Source organism: Salmo salar, chromosome ssa04 (assembly GCF_905237065.1).
Source record: "Salmo salar chromosome ssa04, Ssal_v3.1, whole genome shotgun sequence".
NCBI classification, from domain to species: Eukaryota; Metazoa; Chordata; class Actinopteri; order Salmoniformes; family Salmonidae; genus Salmo; species Salmo salar.
In genome coordinates this window covers 73186919-73214238 of record NC_059445.1, presented here as the reverse complement: position 1 = coordinate 73214238, position 27320 = coordinate 73186919, and the positions used below count along the sequence as shown (strand labels likewise).

At 43.4% G+C, this 27320-nt stretch overlaps 1 protein-coding gene across 2 annotated transcripts; it reads left to right on the top strand.

The window, feature by feature from the left end:
* The first annotated feature begins 130 nt into the window (after positions 1-130).
* Positions 131-27320, top strand: LOC106603809 (protein transport protein Sec24A). 2 transcript variants are annotated; one of them, XM_014197961.2, is made up of 24 exons: positions 131-553; positions 4899-5465; positions 10025-10192; positions 10486-10563; positions 11053-11127; positions 11255-11400; positions 11696-11877; positions 12018-12120; positions 12491-12617; positions 12917-13026; positions 13333-13445; positions 13989-14107; positions 14408-14463; positions 14592-14798; positions 15096-15219; positions 16987-17145; positions 18887-19060; positions 20241-20351; positions 22675-22850; positions 23214-23351; positions 23559-23663; positions 24935-25027; positions 25526-25629; positions 25943-27320. In XM_014197961.2, exons 1-24 carry the CDS (start codon positions 496-498, stop codon positions 26055-26057), a joined length of 3408 nt encoding a protein of 1135 aa, XP_014053436.1. In that variant the 5' UTR covers positions 131-495; the 3' UTR covers positions 26058-27320. The 2 variants fall into 2 exon arrangements, with proteins under 2 accessions (XP_014053436.1, XP_014053437.1); XM_014197962.2 differs by lacking the exon at positions 10486-10563 and having other exon boundaries at positions 133-553.

The window sequence follows — 27320 nt, the reverse complement described above, 5'->3', positions numbered from 1 at the left end:
GTCACCATGTATTTAACCGATCCTACATGTTTTTACTGAAACATCAGAGGAAGCGAAGACAGTACAACATTGCGAGTGTTTCCAGTACTGTAGAAATCCCCTATGCACAGGAAGTGCCACGTGTACCAACTGCGCATGCTTGAGGATGTTTTACGTTGTTCTTGCTGGGTGGGGAATCCCAACTTCCTGTGCAAGAAGAGAGAAGCAACACAGATATTACGGAAAGGAGAGTCTCACACGATTTTATTGACAAGGCCTACACCCGTAGTTGGACGGGGAACGGTCCTAACCATGGTCTGTGATAGCTAACGAGTCGGACAATTAACTTTTTTTTTTTTTTTTTTTACCTGAAAGCCTGTGATAAAGACGCTCCGTTAAACAAACAGATCCCATTGCTAGCTAAACAGCTAACTTAGCTGGTTAGCTAAGTAAGACGCAGCTAACTATTCGCCAACGAAGCTTTTACATTTGATTACGGTCGGTGTCTATTTCAAGATGTCCAGTACGGGGTTCAACTCTCAGAATGGGCCAGGAGGACAGCCATACGCAAACGGTGAGCAATTTCGCACTAATGTTAGCTAGCTAACGTTACCTCCTCACAACTGTTTAGTAACTAGCGCGTTAACAAGATAGGCTTTTACTTTATCCTAATCTGATTTGGCTGGTTAGCAAGCTGGCTAGCTAACTACATTAGCTTGCTGCCTTGCTAATAATGCTAACCTAAAATATGGCTAATGTTAGTGGTGGGCTAACTTACTCTTATCAAGACTATAGTTTAAAAAAAACATTGTTCATGTTAGTTAAGTTAGCAATTTGGATATACGAGATCGCTTTGATTGCCCACTACGTAACTTTTAGCTAGCTAGGATAATCTGTTTAGAGTCGTTGACAAATTTACTCACGTATCTAGCTATCTAAACTTAGTTATAGCTGCAATTTGTGTCAGTCTCTAGTCTAACTGATAATTAACGTTAGCTAGCTACTAGTGCTACCTTGAATGACGTTAGTCATAACTCAATTGAAGATCAAGTTCAGGGGAGAGACTGATAATTTGGGTCATGATGATGCTACAAGTTGTCAGTTGAGCTAGCCAATTTGCTACTGTAGTTAGCTATAACTAGTTGACTCGTACGTGGCACTTAGATTTGGGTAATTGACCAAAAAGATTAGCTATATCATTTGAGTCTTGTAATTTGATTGATACCCTGTCGACTGATAAACTGTCATCCTCTAGTTGTCTTATAGGCGTTTAGTCTTTGTTTAGGGCTAAACTTTCCTCTCATTTGTTGAGGTTCTTTGGGTAAGGGTCGCGTGACTGTTTGTGCGTACTGCGTTGCCTTTCCCGAATCACTTGGCTGGTGTCACATAAAATGTACAATTATAGTTATAGTCGTATTATGCTTTGCAACATCTACTCAGAAGTGAATGACGTACCACTCCGCTTTTTTTGTGCTCTACCTCTGTGTGTACATGTGGCACATTGGGACCATCCGTTTAAGTTGCATGACCTTTTTATTTTAATTTTTAAGTAAAGTAGTATAAATATACTTTTTTTTGTCTGGCATTTCTCTCCCTGCATTTTTTATAGATAGATAGATAGATAGATAGATAGATAGTGTACCAGTCAAAAGTTTGGACACACTTACTCATTCCAGAGGTTTTTTATTTTTTTACTACTTTCCACATTGTAGAATAATAGTGAAGACATCAAAACTATGAAATAACACATGGAATCATGTAGTAACCAAAAAGTGTTAAACAAATAAAAATATATTTGAAATTCATCAAAGTAGCCACTGTTTGCCTTGATGACAGCTTTGCCCACACTTGGCATTCTCTCAACCAGCTTTATGATGTAGTCACCTGGAATGCATTTCAATTAACAGGTGTGCCTTGTTAAATTCATTTGTGGAATTTCTTTCCTCAATGTGTTTGAACCAATCAGTTGTGTTGTGACAAGGTAGGGTTGGTATACAGAAGATGGTCCTATTTGGTAAACTTCCAAGTCCATGTTATGGTAAGAACAGCTCAAATAAGCAAAGATAAACAACAGTCCATCATTACTTTAAGACATGAACGTTAGTCAATCTGGAACATTTCAAGAACTTTGAAAGTTTCTTCAAGTGCAGTCGCAAAAACCATCAAACGCTATGATGTAACTGGCTCTCAAGAGGACCACCACAGGAAAGGAAGACCCAGAGTTACCTTTGCTGCAGAGGATAAGTTCATTAGTTAACTGCAACTCAGATTGCAGCCCAAATAAATGCTTCACAGAGTTCAAGTAACAGACACAGTTAAACATCAACAGTTCAGAGGAGACTGCGTGAATCAGGCCTTCATGGTAGAATTGCTGCAAAGAAACCACTACTAAAAGACACCAATAAGAAGACGATACTTGCTTGGGCTAAGAAACACGAGCAATGGACATTAGACTGGTAGAAATCTGTCCTCTGGTCTGATGAGAACAAATTAGTGGTTTTTGCTTCCAACCGCTGCATCTTTGTGAAACGAGGAGTAGGTAAGTGGATGATCTCTGCATGTGTGGTTCCCACCATGAAGGAGGTGGTGTGATGTGGAGGTGCTTTGTTGGTGACAATGTCAGTGATTTATTTATAATTCAAGGCACACTTAACCAGCATGGCTACCACAGCATTCTGCAGCGATACACCATCCCATCTGGTTGGCGCTTAGTGGGACTATCATTTATTTTTCAACAGGACAATGACCCAACACACCTCCAGGCTGTGTAAGGGCTATTTGACCAATAAGGAGAGTGATGGAGTGCTGCATCAGATGACCTGGCCTCCACAATCATCTGACCTCAACCCAATTTGAGATGTACCCAACAAGTGTTCAGCATATGTGGGAACTCCTTCAAGATGGTTGGAAAAGCATTCCAGGTGAAGCTGCTTGAGAGAATGCCAAAAGTGTGCAAAGCTGTCAAGGCAAAGGGTGGCTCCTTTGAAGAATATCAAATATAAGATATATTTTGATTTGTTTATCACTTTTTTGCTTACTACATTATTCCATATGTGTTATATCATAGCTTTCATGTCCTCACTATTCTACAATGTAAAAAATAATGTAGTACACACACAGTCCAAAAAAAGTCAAAATAGAGAAGAACCCTTGAATGAGTACGTGTGTATAAACTTTTGACTGTGTACAGTGTGATAACTGTTTCATATCAATAATCTCTGGAGGGAAAGTTAACCATCCAACTGGACTGAATTAAACACTAGCTGTCAAACTGTGTTATTTGTACAATACCAGTAGTACTCATTCTTTGTCTATAGATAACCAGAGAGAGTTTCGATTAGAGCAGGACATGTTCTTTATGCTGTTGGGTTTGGCTATTAATGATTTATGATTAAGCTCCCTAGTCTAGAGTTCATCTGTCCTTCATATTTTCCTTATCTCTGTATTAGAGGCAATAAAAAGTCTCTACTCCAATATAGGTTTTTGAACTCTGATCATTCTTGCCAAAGTGGATTTAATCTAGGGTGAATTCATCCTACTTAATTTACTTTAGGCCTAAGCAGTGCCCTTATTGAAACAATGGCATATTTTATCAGTGACCTGTTTGCTGTACAGTTGTGCTAAGATTTTGTTTCCATGTTTGACTCTTATACTTGCCTCTAATTGGCGGAGCACGTGTACTCGGCCCAGGACAGGTTCACTGTGATTGGAGGGAAGCCTTCAACACAACCACTGTGGCCAGCCGGCAGCTTAATGTTGGCGATTTCACTGGCGCTGCCCGGAAAGGGATTATGGGTGTTCATCTTCACCATTGAGGAGTTGTTTTCTAATCCCACCTTCTCCACCTGTTTATCCTGGCTTGTAATGTAGCTCAAGACTTCTTGCACATGTAGCACGCTGTTGCCGCCAGTCAGTCATGACTATTTCATTATAGGAAACCCTGTTTCTACCTAACAATCTTCAAGGTTAGGAGGAGTATTTGATTTGAAAAGCTCTTTGTGTTTTTGTGTCTGGTATCATTTGTTCAGATCCGCTATTTACACTCACTGTCAGTACAGGAGTGGCGTCCAGGTGAGATTAGGCTATATCCTGTACCGTTACTGTGTTGAGAAATGTGATTGCTGTGTCAGTCTGTCCACATATCGTTTGCTTTATTTTGGAGACTTTGTATTTTCATCCCAATTTCCCTCACTGCTATTTAGTAATGGGGGGAAAAATCAATAGTTACATATTGGGATATTATTTTTGAAAATATATTTAAATCAATTATAACTATTATATAGTTTTGACAATATTGCAATATTATTTTGGGCAAGTTTGATGTACCTGCACCAAACTCCAGTATTTGTCCTTTATAGCATATTCTCCATCTTTTGAAATGGAGAGCCTATTTGTTTTCAGCACTTTTTTTTCTGTGACTGATCTAAACTTGTTTTTTCATGGCTTTCTTGTCCCTCTGCCTCAGACATATGGTGAGCAAATTGTTTGGACATCGAAACGCAATGAAATCACAGTATCAAATCACAATACATAGAATCGCAATACATATCGGATTGGCAACTAAAGTATCGTGAAAATATTGTATCGGGAGGTCCCTGGCCATTCCCAGCCCTGTCGCATTTAGCCTGATGTTTTTGTTACTCTCAAAGTTATCTAGCCCAAAACCTTCTTCAGAGCCACGAACTGTTGTAGGACTAGTCAATCAATACTGCTAGGCACTTCTACATCTAGTAATGAAACATTTTCTCATCTTTTTTATTAACTGGCAGGCAAATGAGGCAGTCAGCTATTACTCTTTAGACCTTCTTTGGAATGCAGACTATAGTCATGGGATATTCACATGGGATGTCAGTGTGTTGCTGTATTTTATGTCAAACTCTGGCCTGGAAACTTATCTCTGTCATGATCCTGTCTTCCAGGTCCTTTACAGAATCAAGTAGCGCTGCAGCCACCAGGAGCGGGTTACAACATGGCCCACCATCCTCCATACAACCCACTGCAAGCCAAGGGCCCCATGCCACCTGGCCCTGGACTCTATAACTCTGGGCCCTACCAGCCTATCCCACCAGTCAGCTCTTACCAGGCCTCCCCAGGTCAGCCCATGTTAAACAGGCCTCCTATGGGACCTCCCCACCCCATGACCCCCCCTCAGTCCACCAGCCCTTGCCCAGGACCCAGGATGCCCCCAGCGCAGGCCACCCCTGCTCTACCTGTGTCTGCCAACAGCTACTACCAGCACCCCCCAGCCTGGCAGTATGGGGCCCTTCCACTGATGGGAGCTCCTCCACCAATGGGGGCGCCGCCTCCTTTGGCCACGCCACCCCTCGCGTTTGTGGATAATCACGTGACCTCCTCGCCTAGCTTGGCACCACCCCAGGCCTCCTCGGCGGGGTACAGCGCAGCTCCTCCTCCTGTCTACCACAATGCCATGCAACCCTCGGGTCATCCCTTGCCTCCTACCTCCCTCCACAGATACACCCAGCCAGGTAAAACGCAGTGCAGAAGGGCTCTGTGATTAACACACTGTTACATATGCTACAGCAGTTTGACTTCCTACGATGAATAACACTTGGTTGAAAAACATTTAGGCATTATGATGTTATGACATTGACTGGTGGTTTGACTGTGTAGTGACACTTCATATCAGGATTAACAACAGTAACAGCAGGTCACTATGATGTCACAGGGAAGCACCAGAAGTGTTCTTAGCAAGCTGATGTTGGAAGTGGACATTGCCCCCTGCTGACACACACACACACACAGATCCTATTGGCTGCACATATCTCCTTGGCAGACACTCTTGAAAAGTTGTCCAGGGACCAATGGAGAGTTCCAGTAATCTCTGGTGATATACAAATCCATCACCAATATCAAATCAAAAACAGATTTTATTGCCGTATGCGCTGAATACCGCAGGGGTAGACATTACCATGAAATTATTGATTACAAACCTTTACCAACGATGCAGTTAAACAAATAAATAATACAAAATACAAGTATTAATACAAGGAATAAAATTAACAAGAATGGAGCTATATACAGGGAGTACCAGATCAATGTGCAGAGGTACGAGGTATTTGAGGTAGATATGTACATGTAGGCAGGGTAAAGTGACTAGACATCAGGATTGATAATACACTGCTCAAAAAAATAAAGGGAACACTAAAATAACACATCCTAGATCTGAATGAATGAAATAATCTTATTAAATACTTTTTTATTTACATAATTGAATGTGCTGACAACAAAATCACACTAAAATAATCAATGGAAATCCAATTTATCAACCCATGGAGGTCTGGATTTGGAGTCACACTCAAAATTAAAGTGGAAAACCACACTACAGGCTGATCCAACTTTGATGTAATGTCCTTAAAACAAGTCAAAATGAGGCTCAGTAGTGTGTGTGGCCTCCACGTGCCTGTATGACCTCCCTACAACGCCTGGGCATGCTCCTGATGAGGTGGCGGATGGTCTCCTGAGGGATCTCCTCCCAGACCTGGACTAAAGCATCCGTCAAGTCCTGGACAGTCTGTGGTGCAACGTGGCGTTGGTGGATGGAGCGAGACATGATGTCCCAGATGTGCTCAATTGGATTCAGGTCTGGGGAACGGGCGGGCCAGTCCATAGCATCAATGCCTTCCTCTTGCAGGAACTGCTGACACACTCCAGCCACATGAGGTCTAGCATTGTCTTGCATTAGGAGGAACCCAGGGCCAACCCACCCAGCATATGGTCTCACAAGGGGTCTGAGGATCTCATCTCGGTACGTAATGGCAGTCAGGCTACCTCTGGCGAGCACATGGAGGGCTGTGCGGCCCCCCAAAGGAATGCCACCCCACACCATGACTGACCCACCGCCAAACCGGTCATGCTGGAGGATGTTGCAGGCAGCAGAACGTTCTCCACGGCGTCTCCAGACTCTGTCACGTGCTCAGTGTGAACCTGCTTTCATCTGTGAAGAGCACAGGCCGCCAGTGGCGAATTTGCCAATCTTGGTGTTCTCTGGCAAATGCCAAACGTCCTGCACGGTGTTGGGCTGTAAGCACAACCCCCACCTGTGGACGTCGGGCCCTCATACCACCCTCATGGAGTCTGTTTCTGACCGTTTGAGCAGACACATGCACATTTGTGGCCTGCTGGAGGTCATTTTGCAGGGCTCTGGCAGTGCTCCTCCTTGCACAAAGGCGGAGGTAGCGGTCCTGCTGCTGGGTTGTTGCCCTCCTACGGCCTCCTCTACGTCTCCTGATGTACTGGCCTGTCTCCTGGTAGCGCCTCCATGCTCTGGACACTACGCTGACAGACACAGCAAACCTTCTTGCCACAGCTCGCATTGATGTGCCATCCTGGATGAGCTGCACTACCTGAGCCACTTGTGTGGGTTGTAGACTCCGTCTCATGCTACCACTAGAGTGAAAGCACCGCCAGCATTCAAAAGTGACCAAAACATCAGCCAGGAAGCATAGGAACTGAGAAGTGGTCTGTGGTCCCCACCTGCAGAACCACTCCTTTATTGGGGGTGTCTTGCTAATTGCCTATAATTTCCACCTGTTGTCTATTCTATTTGCACAACAGCATGTGAAATTTATTGTCAATCAGTGTTGCTTCCTAAGTGGACAGTTTGATTTCACAGAAGTGTGATTCACTTGGAGTTACATTGTGTTGTTTAAGTGTTCCCTTTATTTTTTTGATCTGTATAATAAGGTATTTGAGGTAGATATGTACATGTAGGCAGGGTAAAGTGACTAGGCATTGTGGGAGTTAATGTAATGTAACTAGGGGCAGCTGATATGCTGAGCCACTAATGTAGACAATGAGTACATTGACCGGATAGAGAGGTGGGGGCATGCAATACAATTGCCATCTCTGAGTAGGATGTCATGCCAAAGATTGCATTAGCTGAGAACATAGATACATTTGTGCTTTCTGACGTACCAATGTCAGGAGGAAGCAGGAGGAAGGATGGTGGCAAATTGACCAACATGTGAACCATATGCAATAAATGTATTTGTTGTATGAGCTAGGGGGTTCTGCCACCATTGTAATCCAAACCGGAACAGATGTGGGCGTTATCAGGCATAAACAAGCAAGGAACTCGGGTTGGAAGATAATGGTGGCGGAAGAACTAAGGGGAGTAATTTCATTAACATATGGGATGTATCCATATGTGTATAAAAGCAGAGCCGATGCTCAGGGAAGTTAGATGTTCCGCGGACCACCTCGGCTTTTTCTACTTTGTATTAAAGCCTATATTGAATTCATAAGTTCTTGTAAGAGTATTATATTCTTAAGACAATTTTCCACGACAGCATCAGGAGAGATGATGATGATGATGATGATGATAATAATAATAATAAGGTATTTGAGGTAGATGTGTACATGTAGGCAGGGTAAAGTGACTAGGCATCAGGATAGATAATAATAAGGTATTTGAGGTAGATGTGTACATGTAGGCAGGGTAAAGTGACTAGGCATCAGGAGATGTAGTAGTAATAATAATAGGACTAAGAACAGAGTAGCAGCAGGGAGTGTGTGCGCACCTGTTCAGTAAATTTTGTAATTCATACTGGAATAGCTGAAAATAAATGTATAGTATTCCTTTTTTATATCTGTCTGTTCATGAGTTTCTAATAGATAGAGAAAATAGCCTAATTAATGAAGAAAAAAAACATCTAATCAACAATGGCATTATTTTCAATTAACTCTGCAACCCTTCTAGCTATTGACTTATTTTATAACTGACAACAGTTTGATTCCAAAACAAAGACAAATTAACATAGTAAAATATGTCTGCCCTATATAAAATCATGCTGAAACCCTAATTTTAAACACCTATAGTATTCACTAAATTGAAAACCATCTTATTTAATTATTTCATATTTTTATGAGATGAGGCTACACAGAGAACCTGAGATAATTAGATGTCTGTAAAAATCTGATCATTCTGATTTAGAGTACATGAAATTCTGGTTAAAAAAAAATCTGGTAAAGTTTTTAGTAATATACCTTCCCTTTGCAAACTTGTGTGTGTGTGAGAGAGAGTGTCAGTGTGTGTGCATATATAGTCTTGTGAATGTGCGTAGAGGTGGTGCAAGATAGTCTGGGTAAGTATAATTTCCTGGGTTCAGAGAGACCGTTTAGTCACTTGCTCAGGACTCACCCACACCACTAGCGGTATTTATGGTGTGTGGCTGTTATGTGGTCAGAAGCCATCAGTGATTCATGAATGACGATCAAGGCCATTATCGCATTATGTAACAATGTGGTGTAAGAAATATCACGTTAGTCATCAAGGATGACTCCTTGATGACTGATTTTTGAGTAGGATTCACTCCAATTTGGCCAGTTGACTATTTTCATTCAAATTGATTTGTTACCTTGAGTTGATGACCGAATATTTATTCACACTTACAATATCTGAATGACAGATTTTTGCTATTGGAAGAATGGTTCACTCTTGTCTGAAATGCCTCTGTCAGTGTAGTCTCTGTAGTTACTGGGGTTCATTGACATTAGCTAGCTCTGGGTCACCAGCATCAGCTGTCGTGGGACTCGTCACCTCCAGTGTAGGGATATAATGTTACTCTCCTCAGAGGGGCCTATTTTCCTCTTATGCACGATAGTCCCCATACCATATACGATGTACTCAATTTCTCTATGGCTAATTGGTCTTTTGACCAATCATATCACATCTTTTTCAGAGTCAAAAGACTTAGTGAAATGAAAATCAGAATTGGGCTGCCTGTGTAAATGCAGCCATAGGCTACATTGTCATGATATGCATCAGGTATCATCATGATGCAGCCTATAGGTGCCAGTTTTATTGCCTTAGGTTAGGCCTATGTACAGGTTAGCCTCGACCAAGCCAGTGATGCATGGGCTGGCAGCACAAGACTATGTAGGAGCCACTTCTGTAAATATATATTTGTTATGTTGACATTTTGGACAAGGTTTGTGTTGAGGGTTGTGATAGGATACTGTGTAAGACATTTGAATATGTATGTCAAATGATCCTGAATGATGTGATGTTGTTGTGGTTGTCCAGGCTTTGCCCCTCCTCCAATGAACCCCGTGGCTGCTCCTCACACATACCAGCCAGGGATGACGGCACCTTACGGCCACCCACCTACAGGACCCCCACCCTCGATGAGACCCACTCCACCCCCCATGGGCAATGCTACCCCTCCCCTTCCCTTTGGCCCCAAGACTGATGGTAAGGAAATATCACTTCTGGGACCGTAGTCTTACAACATCATAGAGCAGGAGTGCTGATCCATGTTGAGTTTTGTATTTTAAATCATAAGGAATAAGAGGGTAACCTGATCCTAGATCAGCATTTTGTTTTTATCCTCTCATCTAACAATATGTTGGTAACCTCGGTCTTTGAAGCATCCACAGATATTTGTAGTTTATTTGTTGTAAATTGAAGTTTTAGTGAGCGGGGAGTGTATCTCCAGCATTCACCCTTGGGGTCTCATTTCCTTCTCTTTCCTCCCACCATGACAGCTCAGTGTGGGAGTGATGCTAGTGATGATGCTGCCCACACTGAGTACGACAACCAGGAGAATGATATTGAGTGTCCAGGTGTGGTTTAGTCACTATCAGTGTTGTGGTATTTGTGTGTGTGTGTGTGTGTGGTCCCTGTGTAGTTTTGATGTCCTCTTACATTTTTAGCATGGTTTCTCAAAGGAAGAAAGGCCTAGAGAACTTCCATGGATCTTTCAGATATTCTGTGTTTACATTCAACACTTTCTAAGTCTGTGTCTTGGTTTTAGCCATTACATTTTAGTGACCTCATGGGTATCAGTTTTTTCATTAAATTGTGTCTTAATCTCTTTCATTGTGACTGAATTAGGTGCGTTGAAGATGCAATTCCTACATTTCCTCATGTGGCAATGAAACAAAGTGACCTGAAACATAAAACAAAAACATTTGGTCAGCACTTTTTTTCCCCCAAAAAACTAAACCTACAGATTGTGCCTTTTTTTTAAGTGCTTCCACAAAAGTAGTGGAATGTGTTTTTTATTTTATTTTTTAATCCATCCTGACTCTGGAATGTTTGCTCTGTAACAGGACACATACCCACACCTGCTAATGGTACTCAAGTCCCCAACAGCTCTGATCACTTGGAGACAGCCCCTAAAATGGGTAAGTCCTCTACTACTCCATAGTTTCATCAGAAATGAGTGACTAATATTACATGTTAGTCCCCTATATTTACTGCTAGCAACACTCAGAACTGACATGAGGCCTGTTTTGGTGCTTGTCCCTATAGCTGGCCCACCCCAGCAGCCAGCCCCCCCTGCTCGACACATGGGTCTGTCCTACCCCTCTCTACCCCCAGGGTACCAGAACACCTCCGCCTCCCCCATGCAGGCCCAGACGCAGCCTTACAGCCATGCGCCTCAGTCATACCAGCAAGTAAGACACCATACTGCTCTCTGCTTTCTCAAACCAAATCCAAGACTGACATACTAACAGTACAACGCTCAACTTTCTCTATTATATACAGAGCTTAGCACTTGTCTGATCACATGAACACTTAGACATTTTAAAATTAACTCTGAATGTTGAAATAGGACATGGATAGACTGTTCAAATATTGAAACTTACCAGTGTTGTGTCCCAAATGGCGCCCTATTCCATATAGTGCACTGCTTTTGACCAGACCTTTGTTCATTGTACTCACCACTGTACTGTTCTGTTTCCTCCCCAGCCGTCTGCAGGTCCAGCCCAGCTGAGCCCCTCCCTGGCTGGATTGAGTCTGCAGTCCCAGACCCCTGAGACCCTGAGGGTGGTCAACCTGCTGCAGGAGAGGAACCTGCTCCCCCCGGGCCCCATCACCCCTCCTACGCCCTGCCTGCCCCAGGACCTGCAGAAAATCAACTGTCACCCAGAGTGAGTGATAGTTTGTCTGGCACTGTTTTTCAACGTCAATCCCCACCACAATGTTGAATATTGTCAAAAGTGTTAATGTACTTTAACTGTAAAATGTACTGGTTCAGACCTGTTGTTTCTCTTGCCTCCTGTCTCTACAGGGTCTTCCGCAGTACCCTGACCAGCATCCCCCAGACCCAGTCTCTGTTAAACAAAGCCAAGCTTCCACTCGGCTTGCTGCTCCACCCCTTCAAAGATCTCTCGGTAAGATGTTGCCCGCTATCTCCCAACCCTCAGTAGACTCTTCCTTCTGCCCTTCCCTCTTCTGGTAAAAGATAAAAGAATGCATTTAGCCTAGAATAACTGTATTTAATCTACACATCTATGATCATGTCTTTTAAATGTCATTTGATGTTCCTTTGTAATTTTATGTTTTTCATTTATGTGGAACTTGGCATTGACGATTGTCATAGCCTAACATATCCTAAGGGTTTGATTTGTCTGTGAACTGCAGTAACTAGCTGTATTAAGTTTTATTCTTCAAGAATCAATGGCTACATCTTAAAAAAAAAAATGATGTACCAATCCCAGATTGTGCCTTTTTTAAATTGTTTGGTTTGTCTGTACACTGCAGCAACTGCCTGTGGTCACCTCCAGCACTATAGTGCGGTGTCGCTCCTGCAGGACGTACATCAACCCCTTCGTGACCTTCCTGGACCAGAGGAGATGGAAGTGTAACCTGTGCTACCGGGTCAATGACGGTAAGGACCACAGCCACCAAGCTCCTCTTAAATGACACCCTGTCTATTCCCCATATTTGGCACCACTTTAAACCACATCCAATGTTCATTCCAAACACATGTTTTAAGTGAGACGTTAGGCTGGTCTGAAGCAGGAAAAGGACATTCACTTGAGCACCAAGGCCTAACTTCACCCATGCTGTACCAGTATTTTCCAGCACATAGCTTTGACCTAAATGTTCAGAATATCATTCACCTGTTGACAGTAGTGACGGACAGTTATTTTCTGACTGATGACAACCTCCATGTTTGTTGTGCAGTTCCAGAGGAGTTCATGTACAACCCAGTCACCAGATCGTACGGAGAGCCACACAAAAGACCTGAGGTCCAGAACGCCACCATCGAGTTCATCGCACCCTCAGAATACATGGTAAATACACATTATATAGTCTTAACATTTGTCTATTTAAAGCAAATCATTGCATGTTATTTTGCCTGAAAATCTATGGTAAGTGGTTACACCCCCCCCCCCCCTTTTTTTTTAAATCTGCTACTTAAATGCAGATGAAATTAGCAGTGTTCCACTGTTGCCACGTTCATAGTGATTCCATCAGGCTTTCTGACTCCATGGAGTTGTTTATCTAGGAAGCATTTGCATGTTTTGTTAGGTTGTGATAAGAGAGTGTGGTGTGTATCAGTGTGTTTGTATTGATGGTGTGAAACCTGTCATCCTCAGCTGAGACCCCCCCAGCCTGCTGTTTATCTCTTCGTGCTGGATGTATCCCACAACGCTGTGGAGACGGGATACCTAGATGTGGTCTGTCAGTCACTGCTGGAGAACATCAACGCGTATGTGTACATCAGTTACAGACTGAGGGTGCTTCCCAAATGGCACCCTATTCCCTATATAGTGCACTACTTTTGACCGGAAGCCATTGGGATGCAGATTAAATAGAGTCCTGGGATAATGTCCACAGCCCTGACAGGATGGTTCATTACGTATTGTCCTATTAAGCTATGTAATAATATATTCTGTACTGATCAATACTAGGTAGCTTAAAGGTTTCAGTTTAGCATCAGTTTAGCATCAGATAATAACTAAAATGCATTTAATAAATAAAGATCTTTAGGGTTACGGTATATTTTGGAGTGTTATACATTTTCATAAACAATGTGGGATGGCAGTATCAAATGTGAACCAGGAGAATATTTACACAAATGTGTGACTATATACACATTTTTGTCAAGATTAATAACAAAAAGTGATTCAGACACAGAAATAAAATAACTTACAGAAGTATTGAGCAAGAAGAAGAAAGTCAATATTAACTGAACCGCACCACACATCAGTGTGACCTGTGAGCATCGGCTGACTGATCATGTGTGTTCCAGGCTCCCTGGAGACTCCAGGACAAAGATTGGCTTCATCTCCTTTGACAGCACCATCCACTTCTACAACCTCCAGGAGGGCCTGGCCCAACCACAGATGCTCATCGTCTCAGACATTGAAGGTGAGAGACCAGATAGGGCTTACAAGCTTTGTCATTAGAATAATTCACTGTCTAGAAAGGCTTTGGAAAATGAGGAAGGTCCACACTCACTATTTGCAGTGAAAGAAAGGAAAATGTATTTGTTATTTTGTGACAAATGCTTCACCCAATCGGGCTTCATCAGTGTTTAAGTTGTGACAACATGGAAAAACTCCCTATATATAGGGCTACAATATAAATGATGCTGTACATTTAAAGTCTTTATTTCAGGAGGTTGTAGTGGTCTAATGGTCTTCTATGCTGTTTTTTCCTTTCTTCCAGATATATTTTTACCAACACCAGACAGCCTTTTAGTGAACCTCAATGAATGCAAGGAGGTAAGGAGCTCTTAAAACTATTCCTGTGCAGATTCCTCAGACAGGCTCTCTCTCTTTTTTGCATGAACCTCTCTTACACGGTTTTGCATTTCAAAACTTTATTTAAAAATGTGTTTTTATTCGTACAGCTGGTGCAGGATCTGCTGAAGAGCTTGCCCCAGATGTTTGGCAAGACCATGGAGACCCAGTCTGCTCTGGGCCCGGCCCTGCAGGCAGCCTTCAAGCTGCTGTCGCCCACCGGGGGGCGCGTGTCCGTCTTCCAGACCCAGCTGCCCAAGCTGGGCGTGGGGGCCCTCAAGTCCAGAGAGGACCCCAACCAGAGAGCTTCAGCCAAGGTAGGGACTAGCGAGAGCCTGGGTCTCACTGGTTTATGTATTTTGTATCCCAAATGGCACCCTATTACCTATATAGTGGACTACTTCTTAGGTCCCATGTGTAGGAAATGGGGTACCATTTGCTGTACATTTGTTTTTAATTACTTGGTAAAGAGAAGTATGCAGTGTGCACATCTGTTCTGCAGTGGTGGTTGAAACTTTATCTTTATCTCAATACTGGAGATATAGTTTCAGACATTTCTTATGCCTAATATTGTCATTCTTTTTTAGAAATGTTTTGTTGTGCTCATTCCCCAGGATATCCCGAACCTGTCTCCTGCCACAGACTTCTATAAGAAGCTGGCCCTGGACTGTTCAGGACAGCAGGTGGCTGTGGACCTGTTCCTACTGAGCTCCCAGTACTGTGACCTGGCTTCTTTAGGTGAGTGGTGCCTTCTGACTCATAAATCTGAACCTCATTGTGTTGTTATTATTAACAAAGAGACCTTATTTCAGCAGCCAGCAGTGCTCTGTATGTGTCTCTGTGTTGCTGTATACAGTACTAGTCAAAAGTTTGGACATTTTGTGACATGCTTCACACAATCGGGCTCATTCAAGGGTTTTTATTTTATTTTTTACTGTTTTCTACATTGTAGAATAATAGTGAAGACATGATTCCATATGTTATTTCATAGTTTTGATGTCTGATCAAAATTCTAAACGCAACATTTTTAAAGTGTTGGTCCCATGTTTCATGAGCTAAAATAAAAGATCCAGAAATGTTCCATGTGCACAAAAAGCTTATTTCTCTCAAATTCTGTGCACAGATTTGTTGATATCCCTGTTAGTGAGCATTTCCCGTTGCCAAGATTATCCATCCACCTGACAGGTGTGGTATATCAAGAAGCCAATTAAACTGCATGATCATTACACAGGTGCACCTTGTGCTGGGGACAATAAAAGGCCACTCTAAATGTGCTGTTTTGTCACACAGCACACTGCACAGATGTTTCAAGTTGAGGGAGCGTGCAATTGGCATGCTGACTACAGGAATATTCACCAGAGCTGTTGCCAGAGAATTGCATGTTCATTTCTCTACCATAAGCTGCCTACAATGTAGTTTTGGAGAATTTGGCAGTACAGACCACGTGTAACCACGCCAGTCCAGGACCTCCACATCCGGCTCCTTCACCTGCGGGATCGTCTGAGACCAGCCACTCAGATAGTTGATGACACTGGGTTTGCACATCAAAAGAATTTCTGCAAATACTGTCACGTTCTCAGTGAAACTCATCTGCGTTCTCGTCGTCTTCACCAGGGTCTTGACCTGACTGCAGTTCGGCGTCGTAACCGACTTCAGTGGGCAAATGCTCACCTTCGATGGCTACTGGCATGCTGGAGAAGTGTGCTCTTCACGGATGAATTCCGGTTTCAACTCTACCGGGAATATGGTGTCGTGTGTGTGTGTGCGTGTGCAAGCGGTTTGCTGATGTCAACATTGTGAACAGAGTGCCCTGTGGTGGCGGTAGGGTTATGGTATAGGCAGACATAAGCTACGGAAAACGAACACAATTTGCATTTTATCAATGGAAATTTGAATGCAAACAGATACCATGACAAGATTGAGGCCTATTGTGCCATTCATCCGCCGCCCTCACCTCATGTTTCAGCATAATGCTCTGCCCCATGTTGCAAGAGTCTGTACACAATTCCTGGAAGCTGAAAATGTCCCAGTTCTTCCATGGCCGGCATACTCACCAGACACGTCACCCATTTAGTTTAGCATGTTTGGGATGCTCTGGATCGACGTGTTCCAGTTCCTGCCAATATCCAGAAACTTCACACAGCCATTGAAAAGGAGTGTGACATCATTCAACAGCCTGATCAACTCTATGCGAATGAGATTAGTCGCGCTGCATGAGGTAAATGGTGGTCACACCAGATACTGACTGGTTGTTCTTAAGGGATCTGTGACCAACGGGTGCATATCTGTATTCCCGGTGCCATGTGAAATCCATAGATTAGGACCTAATGAATTTATTTCAATTGACAGACTTCATATAAGAAAATCTAACTCAATAAAACCTTTGTTAGATGTTGCGTTTTTATTTTCGTTCAATGTTCATTTATTCAAATTCCACTTAAGGGCCTCATACTCTGGTTGGACTCGTGTAATCTCTGCTTCATCTTCTCTCTCTCTTCTTCTCAGCTTGCATATCCAGATACTCAGCAGGAAGTGTGTACTACTACCCCTCCTACCAGCAGCAGCACAACCCAGCCGGGGTTGAGTGCTTCCAGAAGGATCTCAAGAGGTACCTCACCAGGAAGATTGGCTTGGAGGCTGTAATGAGGATCCGCTGCACTAAAGGTAACAAGTCACCACTTAATACTTTTTCACTATGCTGATTGCCTTGTGTTATTTCACATGGAAGCAGCAGCACTTTAAATGTCAGAGACATTACATTATATAACGTCCTTGTGGAAAGTGTTCGCTGAAGGAAATATCAAAATGACAATTGATGAAGGATACTGTGAACCCTGTAAACTTGTGGTTGTGAGTCTGTCTGTGCTCCAGTTGACTTCAGTATCTGGAAGTAAAAACGGTCAGATTAAATGTATTTAATTAAAATCTCTCGGACCCACTTCTATAGCTAAACTCAGCAAAAAAAGAACATCTTCTCACTGTCAACTGCGTTTATTTTAAGCAAACTTAACATGTGTAAATATTTGTATGAACACAAGATTCAACAACTGAGAACAGTCACTATCTGGTGTGGCCATCAGCTGCATTAAGTACTGCAGTGCATCTCCTCATGGACTGCACCAGATTTGCCAGCTCTTGCTGTGAGATGTTACCCCACTCTTCCACCAAGGCACCTGCAAGTTCCAGGACATTTCTGGGAGGAATGGCCCTAGCCCTCACCCTCCGATCCAACCAGTCCCAGACGTGCTCAAACGGATTGACATCCGGGCTCTTCGCTGGCCATGGCAGAACACTGACATTCCTGTCTTGCAGGAAATCACTCACAGATCGAACAGTATGGCTGGTGGCATTGTCATCCTGGAGGGTCATGTCAGGATGAGCCTGCAGGAAGGGTACCACATGAGGGAGGAGGATGTCTTCCCTGTAACGCACAGTGTTGAGATTGCCTGCAATGACAACAAGCTCAGTCCGATGATGCTGTGACACACCGCCCCAGACCATGACGTACCCTCCACCTCCAAATCGATCCCGTTCCAGAGTACAGGCCTCGATGTACCGCTCATTCCTTCGACGATAAACGTGAATCCGACCATCACCCCTGGTGAGACAAAACCGCGACTCGTCAGTGAAGAGCACTTTTTGCCAGTCCTGTCTGGTCCAGCGACGGTGGGTTTGTGCCCATAGGCAATGTTATTGCCGGTGATCTCTGGTGAGGGCCTGCCTTACAACAGTCCTTTCAAGCCCTCAGTACAGCCTCTCTCAGCCTATTGTGGACAGTCTGAGCACTGATGGAGGGATAGTGCATTCCTGGTGTAACTCGGGCAGTTGTTGTTGGCTTCCTATACCTGTACCACAGGTCTAATGTTTGGGTGTACCGATCCTGTGCAGGTGTCGTTACACGTGGTCTGCCACTGTGAGGACGCTCAGCGTTCCGTCCTCTCTCCCTGTAGCGCTGTCTGTGGCGTCTCACAGTACGGACATTACAATTTATTGCCCTGACCACATCTGCAGTCCTCATGCCTCCTTGCAGCATGCCTAAGGCATGTTCACGCAGGTGAGCAGGGACCCTGGGCATCTTTCTTTTGGTGTTTTTCAGAGTCAGTAGAAAGGCCTCTTTAGTGTCCTAAATTTTCATAACTGTGACCTTAATTGCCTACCATCTGTTAGTGTCTTAACGACCGTTCCACAGGTGCATGTTCATTCGTTGTTTATGGTTCATCGAATAAGCATGGGAAACAGTGTTTTAAACCCTTTACAATGATCTGTGAAGTTATTTGGATTTTAATGAATTATCTTTGAAAGACAGGGTCCTAAAAAAAGGACGGTTTCTTTTTTTCTGAGTTTATTTTGCGTGATTATTGTGAAAAGAAAATATAAAACTCTGACCCCCTCAACTTCCATTCAGGTTTGTCCATCCACACGTTCCATGGGAACTTCTTTGTGCGCTCCACGGATCTGCTGTCCCTGCCCAACGTGAACCCAGACGCGGGCTTCGCTGTGCAGATGTCCATTGAGGAGAACCTGGTGGACATGCAGTCTGTCTCCTTCCAGGCTGCGCTGCTCTACACATCCAGCAAAGGTACACTGTCTGGAGCTGCTGTGATGGGGGGGGCTAGCTGTGTTCGAATACTCACACTAACCATACCTATTGTGACGTATGTAGTGTGTTTTATAGGTCATACTATGCATATAGTTAGTATGCCCAAAGTTCCTGGATGTTGTACTACATTGACCAAAATTAAAAGTATACAAGAAGTGGGACACTTTCTGTGCTTTTAGGGCCTGTAATGCAATTCTTCAGAATGGGCGTGGCTTCACATTTTCAGATTTTAAGAAAATGGGGGGGAAAATATGCAGCCGAAGTCCGAGAGCGGACACAAATTCATTAATTTTACTAATTATGACAGATGTTAAAATGTTGAGCAATGTAATAAAGTAATGACTTTTCAAATAAGTTACGTTACTCGTTATGTTGTCTGACAATTAGTTAGCGCCGCTAACCTTATGAACCACATAGCATATCATTACAGCAGTTGCTTGTATGTTAGCTAGCTACCTAACGTTAGTTTGCTACTAATACATTGAACTTGCCAGTATATTAACTGTATACTATCTAACTTTTATTGACTTGATTATTCCCGTCATTGTTAGCTTAGTTAAGTGGTATAGTTGTTGTGCATTCTCAATGGACATTGTTAATGAAGTCAGTAAGATGTCTAGCTAGTATTTGTTATGCTAGCAAGAAGTTGCATAGCAACAACATCGACTTCCGGTAGACGGGCGAAGCGCTAGTACACTCAACTGAAAGGATTCCGTTTGATTACAGTAAACTAAAATTAACTAATGGTGTGTAGTGTATATTCTCATTAAGTATGTAGTATACAGTATGTTAGTATGGGTATTCGAACACAACTATTGTCATTATTTTTCTGTGGGTTTTACTTGGTTTAGATTCACTGTGTGCGTCCCAAATGGCACCCTATTCCACACATGGTGTATTACTTTTTACCAGGACTCAAAAGGCTCTTATCAAAAAAAGTGCACTATATGGAGAATAGGGTGCCATTTTGGACTCAGGCTCACTGTTTGTAAACATGAACAAGTGAGATGGAACACTTTTTGTAATGGATACTGACATTTGAAGATGTTATTTCTTTCTGAAGTGCAATTTTGTTTAATTTATTTGTTTCCTTGACAAATATTATATTTCCAATGCATACCAATTGTAATGCTGAAATAATAACTTGTTGTTTCTACAGGAGAGAGAAGAATTCGAGTCCACACCATGTGTTTGCCTGTTGTCAACTCCCTATCTGACATCTTTGCTGGGGCTGATGTCCAGGCTATCACCGGTCTGCTGGCTAGCATGGGTAGGTAGATCCAGGGACGCAGTGTTGGTGTAGTTATTAAAGGCATGTTTATTTCCATCAGTACCAGGTGAAGTCCTTAGACTATCCCATCATCCTGCGGTCTTTAATGTCTCATAGTGAGAACACGTTTGTCATCCACACAGTGCCATCCATAGCTGCCTCACTTGCATGGACAGATGGTAATAGTGATGTCAGATGGTTGCCTGGTTACTGTGACCTTTGTGGAATCCAAGTGGCTAAATCAAACTGACTGAAGACTAATCTTATAATGTATTGGTTTTATTAGTATCAGTCACTGATAAAATATTATTCAGTCACTTTATTTGCATAGTCTGGAAAGTCCATCTGTAGAAGATCTACAGATAACTCTAACCTTAGCAAGCAGTTGCTTAAGTTTAGAATAAGGGTTAGGGTAAAGGTTAAGTTTAGGGTTAGAATGGGGGTTAGTAGATGGTGTGTAGAGCATCTACAGATGGACTATCCAAATAGTGTTACCTGTTTTTCAAAAGAGAATCTACTGTAATATAAGGTACTATTATTGCTGGTTTACCCTGATAGATAGATATAGATATATACTGCTCAAAAAAATAAAGGGAACACTTAAACAACACAATGTAACTCCAAGTCAATCACACTTCTGTGAAATCAAACTGTCCACTTAGGAAGCAACACTGATTGACAATACATTTCACATGCTGTTGTGCAAATGGAATAGACAACAGGTGGAAATGATAGGCAATTAGCAAACACCCCCAATAAAGGAGTGGTTCTGCAGGTGGGGACCACAGACCACTTCTCAGTTCCTATGCTTCCTGGCTGATGTTTTGGTCACTTTTGAATGCTGGCGGTGCTTTCACTCTAGTGGTAGCATGAGACGGAGTCTACAACCCACACAAGTGGCTCAGGTAGTGCAGCTCATCCAGGATGGCACATCAATGCGAGCTGTGGCAAGAAGGTTTGCAGTGTCTATCAGCGTAGTGTCCAGAGCATAGAGGCGCTACCAGGAGACAGGCCAGTACATCAGGAGACATGGAGGAGGCCGTAGGAGGGCAACAACCCAGCAGCAGGACCGCTACCTCCGCCTTTGCAAGGAGGAGCACTGCCAGAGCCCTGCGAAATGACCTCCAGCAGGCCACAAATGTGCATGTGTCTGCTCAAACGGTCAGAAACAGACTCCATGAGGGTGGTATGAGGGCCCGACGTCCACAGGTGGGGGTTGTGCTTTACAGCCCAACACCGTGCAGGACGTTTGGCATTTGCCAGAGAACACCAAGATTGGCAAATTCGCCACTGGCGCCCAGTGCTCTTCACAGATGAAAGCAGGTTCACACTGAGCACATGTGACAGACGTGACAGAGTCTGGAGACGCCGTGGAGAACGTTCTGCTGCCTGCAACATCCTCCAGCATGACCGGTTTGGCGGTGGGTCAGTCATGGTGTGGGGTGGCATTTCTTTGGGGGGCCGCACAGCCCTCCAAGTGCTCGCCAGAGGTAGCCTGACTGCCATTACGTACCGAGATGAGATCCTCAGACCCCTTGTGAGACCATATGCTGGGTGGGTTGGCCCTGGGTTCCTCCTAATGCAAGACAATGCTAGACCTCATGTGGCTGGAGTGTGTCAGCAGTTCCTGCAAGAGGAAGGCATTGATGCTATGGACTGGCCCGCCCGTTCCCCAGACCTGAATCCAATTGAGCACATCTGGGACATCATGTCTCGCTCCATCCACCAACGCCACGTTGCACCACAGACTGTCCAGGACTTGACGGATGCTTTAGTCCAGGTCTGGGAGGAGATCCCTCAGGAGACCATCCGCCACCTCATCAGGAGCATGCCCAGGCGTTGTAGGGAGGTCATACAGGCACGTGGAGGCCACACACACTACTGTGCCTCATTTTGACTTGTTTTAAGGACATTACATCAAAGTTGGATCAGCCTGTAGTGTGGTTTTCCACTTTAATTTTGAGTGTGACTCCAAATCCAGACCACCATGGGTTGATAAATTGGATTTCCATTGATTATTTTTGTGTGATTTTGTTGTCAGCACATTCAACTATGTAAATAAAAAAGTATTTAATAAGATTATTTCATTCATTCAGATCTAGGATGATATTTTAGTGTTCCCTTTATTTTTTTGAGCAATGTGTATATATAGAGAGGCTAACAAGAAATGATTCAACCCAATGGTTACTTTTTGTAATGAGGCCATGACTGCAAACATGTACTGTACAATCATGTAACTTGTGAATCCCAATCCCTGAGGTAAAATGTAGCTGAGACTTTTGAATTCAATGCCCTGTTCCTGATGTGTGTCCTCCCCCTCTAGCTGTGGATCGCTCAGTGACGTCCAGTTTGAGTGACGCCCGGGACGCGATGACCAACGCTGCCATCGACTCTCTGACATCCTACCGCACCTCTGTGCTCACCATCCAGCAGCCTGGCCTCCTGGCCCCCGCCTGCCTCAGGCTGTTTCCCCTCTACATCCTGGCCCTGCTCAAACAGGTACACTACCCACCCACTCTCTCCCTGGCTAGTCCCCTGGCAGTCTACAGCTTCATCCCATATGGCACCCTGTTCCCTGCACTACTTTTGACCAGGTCCCATTGGGCTCTGGTCAAAAGTAGTGCACAATATAAGGAATAGGGTGCCATGTGGGATGAAGCCTACTTCCCATTGGGATTTCAACTTTCACCAAGGAGAGGCTATTCCTGTAGTTATAATACAACTCAGCATAGCATAAAAACCAGCTTTAAAACACCATAAGAAATCCAGTCAGTCAGATAAACTGAACAAGCTACCTCTATTGGCTTACGGATCTCCTTTGTGCTGCTTTGTTCATATGTTTTTATTCTCTGTGGTCCACAGAAAGCCTTCCGAACCGGTACAAGCACCAGGCTGGACGACCGTGTGTTTGCCATGTGTCAGCTAAAGTACCAGCCCCTGGCCTACGTCATGCTGATGATCCACCCAGCGCTGTACCGCGTGGACGACCTGACTGACGAGGTGAGGGCTAGGGGAACAGAGCATAGATAATGAGAGGAGCAATATTTTTCTCTACAGTTTTATAGTTTATCACCGCTTATACACTCAGATCATTTAAAGAAAGAACACTGATATTCAGGTCTATGCTTCTGCTTCCATCTGACGTGTGAATATATTGCACTTTTCCTCATTTATTAACCCAACTTCTCTTTAACACCCCCTCCACAGGGAGCCCTGAACATCAGTGAGCGTGCCGTCCCCCAGCCCAGAGTCCAGCAGCTGTCTGTGGAGAAGCTGAGCAGAGAGGGGGCCTTCCTCATGGATGCTGGCTCGGTTAGTAGCATGATGATGATGTACACTATATATGCAAAAGTATGTCGACACTCCTTTCAAATTAGTGGATTAATCTATTTCAGCCACACCCGTTTCTGACAACTGTAAGTGCTGTTATTGTGAAGTGGAAACGTCTAGGAGCAACAACGGCTCAGCCGCGTAGTGGTAGGCCACACAAGCTCAAAGAACAGGACCGCCGAGTGCTGAAGCGCATAGGGTGTAAAAATCATCTGTCCTCAGTTGCAACACTCACTACTGAGTTTCAAACTGCCTCTGGAAGCAACGTCAGCACAAGAACTGTGCGTTGGGAGCATCATGAAATGGGTTTTCATGGCCGAGTAGACGCACACAAGCCTAAGATCAACATGTGCAATGCCAAGCTTTGACTGGAGTGGTATAAAGCTTGCCACCATTGCACTGTGGAGCAGTGGAAACATGTTCTCTGGAGTGATGAATCACGCTTCACCATCTGGCAGTCTGACGGACTAATCTGGGTTTGGCGGATTCCAGGAGAATGCTACCTGCCCCAATGCATAGTGCCAACTGTAACGTTTGGAGGAGAATAATGGTCTGGGCTGTTTTTCATGTTTCGGACTAGGCTCCCTTAGTTCCAGTGAAGGGAAATCTTAATGCTACAACATACAATGACATTCTAGACGATTCTGTGCTTCCAACTTTGTTGCAACAGTTTGGGGAAGGCCCTTTTCTGTTTTCAGCATGACAATGCCCCTGTGCGAAAAGCGAGGTCCATACAGAAATAGTTTGATCGGTGTGGAAGAACTTGACTGGCCTGCACAGAGCCCTGACCTCAACCCCATCGAACACCTTTGCGAGCCAGGCCTAATCGCCCAACATCAGTGCCCTACCTCACTAATGCTCTTGTGGCTGAATGGAAGCAAGTCCCTGACGCAATGTTCCAACATGTGAAAAGCCTTCCCAGAAGACTGGAGGCTGTTACAGCAGCAAAGGGAGGACCAACTCCATATTAATACCCATGATTTTGGAATGAGATGTTGGCTGAGCAGGTGACCACATACATTTGGTCATGTAGTGTTTAATTTGTTAGGGACAGCTACAATGACAGCATTGACACATTGCAGCATCAACAGTTGGATGCATTTCACCATAATGCTTTAGCTTGCGCTAATTTGCATGATGATTATTGAGGAATCCTTCTGTCATTTTGCATACAAAATAGATACTTACAGCACATCTACAGTGGATTCTTCTCAACAATGTGACTGACTTCAGTCTTCTCCATTCTCCAACAGGTGATCTATCTCTGGATCGGAAGAAACTGCAACCCCGACTTCCTCACGCAAGTCCTGGGGGTCCCAGACTACGCTGCTGTGCCTCAGAACATGGTAAGGAACCTAAGCACCTGCTCTCCCTTTAACTGTCTTTTAGCCCAGCTCCTCTGCTCCTGACACGGTTCTGTGTCGCTCACCAAGACCTCTGTGTATTATACTGTGTAATAAACCAAGTCGTTCGAGCCCTGCATGCCGATTGGCTGAAAGCCATGGTATATCAGACCGTATACAATGGGTATGACACCATTTTTTTTACAATTAAATTGGTAACCAGTTTATTTAATAGCAATAAGGCGCCTTGGGTTTGTGGTAAATGGCCTATATACCACGGCTAAGGGCTGTATCCAGGCACTCTACGGTGCGTCGTGTTTAAGAACAGCCCTTAGCCCTAGTGTATTGACCATATACCACTTAATTCACATGCGTTGGTTGTATCTTTTTATTGTGTGTGTATATATTGCACTATAATGCTGTTTAAAATGCGATGCACAACAGATTTCCTGAAAGGGAGACCATAAAGATATTATTATAATGATGTGTTGTGACTCCCAGAACATTCTCCCAGAGTTGGACACTGCAGAGTCCCAGAGAACCAGAGCGTTTGTTGGCTGGCTGAGGGAACAGAGGCCCTTTTTCCCCATCCTGCATGTCATTAGGTAGGCAGTAGTAACTAGATGAGATCACTGGGGGAGTTCAGAGGCAATTGCTGCATTCCAAATGGCCCCCTATTCCCTTTATAGTTCACTACTTTTTACCAGGGCCCATATAGCTCTGGTACAAAAGTAGTGCACTGTTTAGGGAATATGGTGCCATTTGGTTGAGTTTGAAGCCCAAAATTAAATTAAAGTATTTAGATCAGGTTGAACTCATTGACAACGAGTTTTGCTGACCTGTCAAACGACGGAGTTCAATTCTGCAAGAGACTGTAAATGTTGTGGATCCAACCTTCCCTTTTCTGTTCCTTTCCAGGGATGAGAGCCCACTGAAAGCCAGCTTTATGCAGAACATGATTGAGGATCGGACAGAATCAGCCTTGTCTTACTATGAGTTTTTACTCCACGTCCAACAGCAAGTCTCCAAGTAAACACAGCGTATGGAGTCAGCCCTGGGAACACTGACAGGATGTGCATCAGTGATATGAACGAAAGTTGGGAAGATTGAACCTGTCAGGGACGGCTGCTTCTCACAGCATCTTCAGTTATGGCGCACTATTTTTGTGTCTAGCATTGCCTTTCCTAAAGATTGCCCCCCCCCCCATCCGCAGACTTTCTTTCAAACAGATCAAACTTTATGTGGTGAGCAGGACATGGACAGAGGCAACTAGGCTAATTCTGATTTGGCTCTTCTTTTTTTCTTCAGCTGGAACATGTTGTCAAGACCAGGGAATCCATTACATGATATTATGTACATCAGTGATTGAGCAAATCAGTGTTTATTCTCATAGAACTATGCTTTCTAAGAGAGATCTTTTCAGATACAGTTCTGGCTATGGATGTGAAGTCTTGTTCAAAAAGCACCGTTGTATTTGTTAATAAAGTAATATATGTATCATGCTGAAGGCCATGTTGGAGGAGTATCGTCTAACCTCGGACTGTTTATTATTGTATGTCACCTTATGCATAAGAATACAGTATCTCAGCTATGATGATGATGATAATAGTAATCTACCAATTAGTGGTAAAGGACAGAAGTTTGGTTATTATTGTGTCGAACAAATCTCTAGGCTTAATGTAAAGTCCGAAATGTAGATGTTTTTAAAGGTGAACAGAGCTCGTTATAATTTCCTGCCTTGAATGTTGTTGACTAAGGGGAATTCCACGGTAACAGTGACACTGAGACTCAAATATTTCACTTTAAAATGTATTTCAAACAAAAACCAGTGATTGCAAAGATAAACAAACCATACAACTCTATGCATAATGTCTGTTACTGTGGAATTGGAATTGCCCCTAAGCAATGGAATGCCGTCTCATCTCTGGTCTTTCCTTCAAAGACTCACTCACACTTTCTCCTCTCCTCATGGACATTCAAAACAACTAGCTTTTTTTGTGTTTTTAGTTTAATTTATGAGATTCCCAATCTGATTAAATACTGTTATTGCCTTGTATGGGAACTCACTTTTTATTATTAAAACTCTGTTTAAATACAGACACTATGAAATATTTTAATATAATAGGATATGGGAAATTCTTTAACACAGACATAACAAAGCCATTGTGATCTTTTAATCATGCTTATTGATACTTGTATATTGAAAATACTACATTATAATGGTAAAGAATTGTTGATTTTAGTATGAACATATGAAGATGAAATGACGCTAATAAAATGTTTGGGATTTTTTAAA

Excerpts from the sequence above, each read along its gene's own strand:
- LOC106603809 (XM_014197961.2), top strand. The coding sequence starts at position 496 with ATGTCCAGTACGGGGTTCAACTCTCAGAATGGGCCAGGAGGACAGCCA. Across the intron at positions 11,401-11,695 it reads CGCCTCAGTCATACCAGCAA|CCGTCTGCAGGTCCAGCCCA; the intron begins GTAAGACACCAT and ends TTTCCTCCCCAG. Across the intron at positions 22,851-23,213 it reads TCCTGGCCCTGCTCAAACAG|AAAGCCTTCCGAACCGGTAC; the intron begins GTACACTACCCA and ends TGTGGTCCACAG.